The sequence below is a fragment of the Strigops habroptila genome, chromosome 4 (genome assembly GCF_004027225.2).
Source record: "Strigops habroptila isolate Jane chromosome 4, bStrHab1.2.pri, whole genome shotgun sequence".
Lineage (NCBI taxonomy): Eukaryota > Metazoa > Chordata > Aves > Psittaciformes > Psittacidae > Strigops > Strigops habroptila.
In genome coordinates, this window is record NC_046358.1 from 83271524 (window position 1) to 83281035 (window position 9512).

Consider the following 9512-nt stretch of genomic DNA (forward strand, 5'->3'; position numbering starts at 1 on the left):
ACAGGACTGCTTGAGCAAAGCCCACACATTGACTGGAGCCAGGAGCGTCCCGCATGGATGCACATCCAGTCGATGCTGCAGTGGTGCAGGGAGGACCAGCCTGCAGGTCCTGCTCAGCAGCACAGTGCTTTAACATAACAGATCCGAGCTGACCTGCCCGGATCTCCATTGAAATCACCCCCATCACCATGCAGGCTCCAGGTCATTTTCCATGCGGAGCTAATCCCACTTGCAGCATGTCCCTCATCGCCTGGTTCATCCGCAATCTCACCCTCTCTCTAGGGGCTCTTCACCAGTAACCACCCTCCATAACCGTGTGTTCTCTCTTAGCATGTCCCACTAATCCCTCCACTACGAGGCCATTCTCCTGCTGCCCACATCTCCTTTTGCCTGAGCATCGCACCCTTTCCATGTGCCCCGTACCCACCACCCGTGTCCCAACGCCGTGTGTCTTTTGTCTCTCCCAGAGTCTGAAGGAAGGCCTGACTGTGCAAGAACGCCTGAAGCTTTTTGAATCCAGGGACTTGAAGAATGCCTAGTTCTCCCCGCTCCGCTTGACCACGCGCACCTCCCAGCTTGAGGCAGCACAGCACCAGCACCGTTTGTCTCTCCTTCCTTACGACTGTCCTTTTGCTGTCGTTCGTCTCGATGCCCCCGACGGGACCCGGCGCCGCGGTGGTGGTGCCACCCCTTTGCCTTCCCAGCTCCTTTCCCTTGCTTGTGAGATGCTCCAGAGACTCTTGAGAGGGAGAGGAAGGGATCGGAGTGGGGTGGTTTTCCCCCTCCTCTCTTTGGCGCTTTGTAGGAGAATCCCTCCTTTACTGTAAACCATTACACTAAGTGTCAGTATTAAGGCTCAGTAGCCTGTTAATAAGCTAGCTCTGTCGTACCAACTGTTTTGGTATGCAAGCAGGGCCTGGGTGGTGGTATCAGCGTATCAGCCATTCCTAGCCCTTACTGCTGTCAAGAGACCCAGTGCTCAGAGCACGCCAGGAGCCTAATCTAACCATTGGATCTCGATTGCATTACTTGCACCTACAAGGGGGGGAAAGCCTGGGGGAAGCTGTCGGGGAGCGCAGGTCCGTGTCGGCGTACGCAGCCTGGAGGTACAAACACTGACATCCCGCTGGAGAAGGATGCAAGAAGTGATTCTCCTGCCCCGTGACTCTGCCGTATCCTGAATGTAGGCGATGCCGGAGCCTGGTGGAGCTTTGGTGGCTGCAGTAGTTGTGGATAGGGAGCTGCAGATGCTCCAGCGCACCATCGAGTCCGCCCCAGCCGCGTGTCTTTGCCTCCCGTCTCGCTGGTGGTTGGAGTTGGTGTTTTGGGGGCCCGAGCTTTAAGATCACTTCCTTGCCTCTGTTAGATCAAGCCCAGCACTCTCTTTTATTGCTGTTACTCCCTTCCTCTCATTGAGTCCCGTGTATCCCAGGGTCTGTGCGCATGTGAAACTCCCTTTTCCTAGTCAAAGGAAAGTAGAGTAGAAAGTAGAGCCGATATTGACTGAAAATGCACAGTGCTCAATGCATATAATGCCCCTTTTTTATCAGCTTCTTGAATTCAAACTCTTCTTGTCAGCAGGGCAGCTCCTATTTTAATTCTTTAATCTTTTTTTTTTCCTGAAATAAAGATCTCAAAACCAGTATGTGCTTCAGACCTTCTCAGTCCTGATAGCTTCTGTATTCAAAGAGCATACAATTCAGCACCGTGAGGCCCATAAAGAGATGCAAACTAAGAGAGCTGAGGGAGCTAGTAGCACTAGATGCAGCACATGAGGTTGTCTTCCTAGAAGCAGCCTGTGCTGCTTTATCCCAGGCTGATTTGCAAGATGCCATCTGTAAAGACCTCAGGTCCTGCCTCACCAAGCAGAGCTGAAGCAGTGCTCTGGCACATTGGCTTCCCAGCCCTGTTTAGCTGCTTATTGACCCACATCACATCGGGCTGGGCTGTTAAAGATGCACCCAAGCCTTTACATGGAGCAAAGCATCGCCTTGTCTATCAGGTGCTTAACACATGGTTGAGGCAGCTCTATGTGCTTTCATGGCTGATTTTGGGGCTGTTAGGTGGTTGTACAAGCACAGCCCATAGAGCAAACTCTCCCTGCAGCCCTGGAGCAGTGAGCACCACAAGGCTGGTACCAGGCACCTCCAGTCCTGGCAGGTTGGACCATGGTGGGTGAGAGTGTTCGCCCTCATCCTTCCCATCAGAGCAGCAAGCTTGTGTCTCAGACCCTCAGCAGGAGATGGCTTCATCGAACCACGACGTGCATCAGGCTCTCATCCAGCTTGCGTGGCCTTGCCATGGCCAAGTGCTCAGCCTGGCACCTTGTGGCAGCACTCTGGTCCTGCCCATAGGAGCCCCACTTGTCCCCAGCCAAGATGCCAGTGCCGAGCAGTGAGCAGAGCACGTACAGGGATGCTCTCCCATTGCGGTGCTCTGTAATCTCTGCCTGGGTGTACATGGAAGTCCTGGAGATAGGAGCAGGACAGGAAAGATGCTCAACCACTTGGATACAAAGGCTTTTCCCTCGTCAGCAGGCACGTGCCCTCAGATGTTTTGGACCCAGGAGCCTTTCCAGCCATGACCCACACGGACCACGTCTGATCAGCCACCAGCCACTCCGAGAGTCTCAGTGCTGCTTCCTGCATTGTGTTTGCTTTAACCCATCAGCCAGCAGCTGCCTTAGTCCTCCTCCCATCCCACCATGGAGGAGCATGGCCAGTGCTCTTCCCTTACAAGACATCACTGGCTCCAGGATGCCTTCCTTTTCCTCTTCTCTCAAGACATACGATGGGACTTTATCCTTTTTAGCCAACCAAGAGGAACATGTGCTGGTCTCCTTCTCGCCACGTGGACCCTGACCTTTCTTACATCCCCTAGCAAATCCTGCTTTTCCTTGCGTACTTCATTTGCTCAGAAGCACTCATGAGGACTAGAAGTCATGTACTTGCTGTCTGCATTGGCATGTGGGTGCTGTGGAGGATGCAAGACGGACCTTTTCTGATCCAGGATCATGCCACTGAGTATCTTGAGGCTCTCCATGGGAGGGATATTATCTGCTCTATGCTTGCTCACACTAAGCAATCCTCTCTTGCAGCTTAGTCCTAGGTATTGAGTAGAAACACTTGATTTCTTTGCCAGTGCTCCTGCTTGGAGCCTTATTTCTTAATAGAGAACAGCTTAGTGGAGGGCACGGGCAGAGCTACCAGGTGAAGCTCATATGTAAATACACTAATGGGATTTGGGTGTTTAAGAGGGGTGAGGAAGGTGCTGCAGTGTGTTGGCAAAGGTGGCAGCACTTCAGTGGTGGATGGGGCAGGAAGGAAGAAGAAGGTAAGATAAAAACAGGGGTACAGAAGACAAGGAAGGTCAGGGATGTGCTTTCTGCTTGTGCTCTGGCTCAGCATTACCCTGTGAAGAGAGGCTGGAGTGTAGTGTTCTTATTTATATACATATATACTGGTGTTTATGGGGGGGAAGTCATTCGGGAACACTTGTACAGCTCTTGCTCCTTCCTATGGATGTGCCCAAGTGAGGGGCTGCAGGGATGCAGCTGGATTATCTTCACTCTTTCCTGTGTTTTTACCTTATTCTACACACAGTGTCAGTGCTCCCATCACCCCCCATCCTTCTGTATGAACAGCATCAGACAAGGGGGATCAGCTGCTCAGAGGTTTGCTATCAGGATGCTTTCATTTAATGTTGGCAGCTTCTCTGGACCTGCAGATAGCTGAGGAAGGCAGAACAGGCAGGTTTGCTGGGGAAAAAGGTATAAACTGGCACTAACAACAAGATGTAGCTGAAATAGAACAGGAGGGCAGTGCAGGGAACGTGGTGTGTGAGGGACCAGTGGGACTGGCCGCCTCTGCCATGATTTTAGCAATGTTTAATAAGCCAAATTAATGAATCTTTTTGCTGGATGATGTGGGTTTAAAGTGTTTATCGCTAAGCAAAGGGGTCTCTCATGAACATGGTGGTGGTTTCATGCTGTAGCATGTAGGAGCAGCCGTCTGCCACTGCGGAATTTGGTTCCTTTGAAAGCTAAGAGAGAGCCTGACTGTGCTGTCCCAAGGAGGTATTAGGGGCCTTTTGGCACCCTCAGGATCACCTGCACCCTTTGGGGCAGCACATCACTGGGTTGGAATGCTGTATACGATATCCTATGGTAGTAGCTATGAGCTCTGGGGGTACCAGAGAAAGAGAGGAAGAGGGATGATGCTGTGGGATGCAGACAGATATTGTGAATGGTGGCTGCAAGCTCCAGGCTTTGGGGTCTGTTCTCCTCGCAGCCTGACAAGTATTTAAGCATCTCTCCAAAGCAAGAGGCATTATAGGAAGAGATAAACAGCCAATACAGCCAATAAGCAGCCGAAAACAAATATTTCTGCAGAGAGCAGTGCTTTAAAATAAAGGGAAACAAAGCAGAAAGCCAGCTGGGAAGCTTTTCACCTGTATCAATGTGCCGTAGTTATCCTATTGCTGCTTCCTGCTTCTCCCATCTTTCAGGATGAATCAGTGGCAATTTAAATTAGGAAGTGTGTGGAGAGGGGAGGAAAGCATCAGGGGGAGAGGGTGAGCTCCCCACTTGCACAGAAGGCTTTCAAAGTCTATTTGCATCATCCCACTGCCCAGCATCACCCTTTGGTGTGTGGTACCACTGCAGGGACCTGCTTCAGGTGCTTTCCAGGGCACCACAGCTACACAGCAACACGTAAAACACAAGCTGCTGCATCTTGCACAGTTCTACACTGTTGGTAGTACCGAAATGTGACGTGTAGGAAGAGTCAAGTGTGAGGATGGTGCAGGCACAGGCTCCAAGTAATGATTTTCCTGTGTAAGAGTTTCGCACCATTTGTCTCTCCTGAAACAGGCTGAATCCTTCTTTAAATGTGACCTTTTCTTTGCCCACATATAAAAGCAGCAGCAAATTGTGTTCATTTGCTTCAAACCCAGTATCTTGCAACCCAGGAAGGTCTCTGTGTCAATAGCAGTGTCCCCAGCACTGCAAAGTGTCTCCCTCTTGTACCAGCTCTGCACTTAGACTAGTCCTTTGCCTTTTCCCCTGGTCGGATGCAGTACCTGGATTGTGGCCACTGAAGCACTCACTGCAGCTTGCCTTTGCTCTGTAATCTTTTCCCCCTTTTTAGAGAAGAAAACCCCAAGCTTTGTTATTCTTGTCTTTTAAAAGAGTAATTTAAAGCCTGTATTATAGTATCCAGAGCACGCATGTACATATTTATTACTCAGCAATCAGTGGAGGGGTCTCTTTTGTGCCTACGTTGTGGTTTTGAGGTTTAAATCCTGGTTTAACCCAGATGTCCCGCTTTGGTTGGGAGAAGAGCAATGAGTGTGACATGTCCAACCCACCCTATAAACTGTCCTGGTTTGGTTTTAATGACTGTTATAAATATCTTTACAAACCTTTTCTGCTGACCTGTACCTTTACTTTTGGAGATACTCGTCCAAAGATCATGCACATGGTTTGAGAACTGTAACCTATAAACTTGGGTTGGTTTATTTCCATACAGAGAGCTCCATAATGTTGTATTTATTTGGTAGTGGCATGAATATCATGCATGTGCAGACTGTGACCTAGTGGTGTGCTACTATAGAGCTACTCGGTGACGGAGCACACCATGTGCAGTGGGTACGGGCTCGTGAGGCACTGCTGTAGTGCTGGAACTCCCGTGTGCAGCACATTCCAGATCCTCTTGGACTTCACAAGGGAACACCAGACCCTGCTGTACAGACACATGTCCTGAAGCGCGCCGCAACTCACAATGTGTAACTTCAGACATAACTTGCAGTATAAGATGCTGCTGAGTTGAACTTAGGTGATCCTGCAGTAGAAGGCATTTCTCATCAGAGAATCCAATGTACAGGATCAGGGAGCACCAGGCTGGAAGCAACAGGCTTGCCCTGCCTCAGTCTGTGACTACTGAAGGAAACCAAGAGTGTGGGGTTTACTAGCAGAACCCTGAAGAGCCAAGTAAGTTGGTACTAACTGAACTAAGGCAGCTGGTCATGAACTCCTCAATGATGAGTGCAATCACTGTTGTGTTCTTCATGCTTTCTCCATGTGCTGCCCGTGTGCAGGATTGACAAGAACACTCTTTGTTCTAAACTAGAGATGGCAAAGCATGTTGTAAGATACTAGAGACCGTGGTAAGTAGGAAGCAGATATGAACACAGAGGCTTTGACCTGTGCCCACCCTCCTGGGACCTGGAGTTCTGGATGGCTCGAGATTTTAAGGAATCATTTTAAAGAATCAGTTTTATGGGAAAGGATGAAGTTTTGGGGAGGAAAAAGGCAGCTCTGCAAGTCTGTGGTGGTACCTGGAGTGGTATTGGTTGTCTTCCTCCTCCATCCTAACAGGAACAGGCAGCTTTGCCTTGGTTCTATCCAAGCAAAGCAGCTCAAACCCAGGCAGGCTTATAGTGAGGAGAGATGGGAGCACAGTTGTCCTCAAGCCCTGTCCATCCATAGGGCAGAACAGCCTCTTTTAAGGGGATTTTCCACAGGGATCAGTCCTGGAAATGGCATCTCATGTGTCATTTTGTCCCTCCGGAAAGAGGAGCAGGTGTTGGAGGCTCCTGTTCTTCAGTGTGTGCGAGCTCCTCTCTCCTTCCCTTCTCCCTTCCACTCCAGTTTATTTCAGAGCTTAAGAGCCACCATTCCCCACCAACTGCTCACTGTAACAGGTCACTTCTCACTGTATTTATTCCTTACAGCCCCCTGTGTGACATGCTAGGTGCCCATGGATGTAGCTGATCCTTTTTATTTTGTAAATAGAATTACCTAACTTTACATTAACTATATCCTAATAAACTATTTTTGCACCACCCTTTGCATGCTGTGTACTGAGGTGTGTTCTTCCAAAGAGGATGCTGCTACAGGAAGAGGCCAGAGCCTGAACCTAAGTAAGTGAGGTGTTTGCCTTTATAGTCACTACTGCTACTAAAACAGGTAGTATTTAATAGCAATAATATGTTTGAAGTAGTGTAAATCTAATGCTGCTGAATGGGATTTAATAGAGAACCACCTTCCTCAGCTCCTTCCATGGGTGCTATGTAATAGCAATGCTTTTTCCTCCAGACCCACGCCAACTTTCTCTGCTAGAACAAATCTGCCCTCTGATGTTGTTATTCCATGTATCCTAAATAACATCTAAGGATCTACAGGAGGTCTTGATGATTTGGATGTTTGGAACAACCAACCCACAGGGATCGCCTGGAGCACAAAAAACCAGATGATGATGTCGAGGTTCTCTGTGAAAACAGTTTATTTGATAGTGCCCATCATGGCACTGCTGTATCAAAGCAAAACTGGTGGCAAAACAAATCAAAACGAAAGATTCTGAGGCACTTTATATTCAGGATTAAGTAATTCTTACACAGATGGTAGTTAAACAGTCTCAATTGCACCCATCTGTGTTCCATCCTGACCTCTAGGGACAGAGATCTCACCTCCTTTCTTCTTATTTTTCACTTGCCCCCCATCCTTGCCACTGCCAACTGCAGCCAGGTCTGCACTCGAGACCGACTGATCCCAGAGAATATCTCCTTTCTTCCCAGATATCCCAACACTTCCCTACTGGAAGATGAGCACTCATTACTACCTGCTACCTCAAGCTTTTACACTGGAGCTCTGCTCATCTTAAACCCTCATCTTAAACCAAAAGAACCGTGTACCAAATCAAAACACACTTCTAATCTCTGCCTTCTTATTTCCTATAGATTTCCTTTACAAACTTTTAACAATTAATGCCAACAAGAAACATAACTAAGGTGCTTAACCCATCTATACAAACTCTTATCTTCGCTGTAGCCCTCTTAACTCTTCCTTTGTGTTGGGCCACAATTCCTTATGGCAATATCCAGTTAAGAAACACCCATTTCACCATTGAAACACCTACTAGCACTGTGTGAACACCTCATCTGCACCAGGGCACTGCAGTGTTTTAAGCTCTCCGGAGGCAGCCCTATCACAGCTATCCTCAACACAACTCCCCATACAGCTGGGTTGTTCTCTCTAGCATGGGAATGACCCACAGCAAAGGACCTGTGGCTCTTCAGGGTAGAGAGAACTTTGCATCTCTGGAGGAGCTTACCTAAATTATCCACTTACCAAGTGGATAATGCAGTGATGTCTATATATTAAAGTCCATGAATGCTATCATCTGCTAATACTTCACCAGCCGGACGTGGCAGCTCACTTACTGTCCTTGGGATAAAAACCTATACTTGGTGGGATTGTACTCTTCCCAAATCCTTTCAAACTCATCCAGATATGGCTTCACGTACTCTGCATCCTCCACCACCAGCACATTCTCCCGGTTGGTCTGGATGGCCTGCGTGGTCCAGTTGAGAGAGCCCGTGATGAGCATCCTCCGGTCCACGATGGCGAACTTGTGGTGCATGTACCCGCACCCTTGGTCGTGGCGCACCTGGATCCCTACAACGACACAACCACCTCCTCAGCGGGACCCGAGAACCCCACCGCTGTGGCTTCAGCCCACCCCGCAGCGCTCCGCCGTTCCCCGCTCACCGGCGTGCCGGAGGAGGCCGATCTGCGAGCCCCGCAGCCCCATGTACTGCGCGTCGGTGACAACGCGGACGCGGACGCCGCGGCGGTGCAGGAGCCGCACGGCGCGGCCGAGCTGCGGGCAGGAGAAGGCGAAGAGGCAGATCTCAAGGGAGCGGCGGGCGGAGAGGAGCCTCCGGAGCAGGCGGCTGAGGGAGCAGTCGTTGCGAGGCAGCGGGCAGGGGCAGGGCTGGACCGGCGCGCCGGGCCCCGCCGCCTCGGCCAGCAGCGCCTCGGTGCAGCTGGGCGGCGAGGGGAAGAACAGCACCTCGCGGACCGGGCGCCGCCGCCGCCAGCGCCGCGCAGCCACGGCCAGGGCCAGCCCCGCCGCTGCCGCCGCCATCGCCGCCGCAAGGAGCGGCCGCCGCGGAGCCACCACAGCCCACATGGCCCCGCCGCCGCGGCCCGGCGCATGCGCGGGTGGGCCGGAGGGAGGTTAGAGCAGGGGGAGCCTCCCGAGGTGCTGAGCGGGGACCCGGCGGGTTTGAGATGTTCCGGGCTGCCCTCACCCGCGCACACCGCCCTGTTCGGTACTCACCGAAAAGCACATGGGATAAAGGGAGGTCCTGGCTCGATGAGGCACTGCAGTGGAGGGTTCTGGTGTCTCCAATGTAAGGAGGACATGGAGCTGTTGGAGCAAGGTCAGAGGAGCAACGAGGAGAGTAAAGGGGCTGCAGCACAGGCTAAGACATTAGGGGTGTTCAGCCTGGAGAAGAGAAGCTGTGAGCAGGTTCCAGTGACTAAAGTGGCTACAAGGATGCTGGAGAGGGACTCTTCATGACGGCCTGCAGCAACAGGATAAGAGGGAATGGGTTTAAACTGAAACGGGAGATTTAGATTGGATATAAGGAAAAAGTTCTTCCCTGTGAGGGTGCTGAGGCACTGGCACAGGGTGCCCAGAGAAGCTGTGGCTGCCCCATCCCTGGCA

The 9512-nt window shown here is 50.9% G+C and overlaps 2 protein-coding genes across 7 annotated transcripts in view; one reads left to right on the forward strand and one right to left on the reverse strand.

Annotated features, from left to right (window-relative positions):
- MPRIP (myosin phosphatase Rho interacting protein) overlaps nucleotides 1–6848 on the forward strand; it is an 80648-nt gene extending 73800 nt beyond the window's left edge. For all 6 annotated transcript variants that reach the window (XM_030482330.1, XM_030482327.1, XM_030482329.1 and 3 more), the window contains one exon: nucleotides 468–6848. In XM_030482330.1, coding sequence (XP_030338190.1) covers nucleotides 468–539 — 72 coding nt within the window. In that variant the 3' untranslated portion in view covers nucleotides 540–6848. The remainder of the gene's footprint in view (nucleotides 1–467) is intronic.
- A 411-nt stretch (nucleotides 6849–7259) lies between these two features.
- Nucleotides 7260–8992, reverse strand: PLD6 (phospholipase D family member 6). The gene is made up of 2 exons (XM_030482333.1): nucleotides 8549–8992; nucleotides 7260–8455 (listed from the first exon to the last, which is right to left on the reverse strand). Exons 1-2 carry the CDS (start codon nucleotides 8970–8972, stop codon nucleotides 8217–8219), a joined length of 663 nt encoding a protein of 220 aa, XP_030338193.1. The 5' UTR covers nucleotides 8973–8992; the 3' UTR covers nucleotides 7260–8216.
- Between the last annotated feature and the right edge of the window lie 520 nt (nucleotides 8993–9512).

What these genes read in the sequence shown, in the direction of transcription:
- PLD6 (XM_030482333.1), bottom strand. Translation starts at nt 8,972, where the DNA reads ATGTGGGCTGTGGTGGCTCCGCGGCGGCCGCTCCTTGCGGCGGCGATG. An exon ending in CGGCCTCCTCCGGCACGCCG is followed by an intron (nt 8,456 to 8,548) that starts GTGAGCGGGGAA and finishes GTGTCGTTGTAG; the next exon opens with GGATCCAGGTGCGCCACGAC.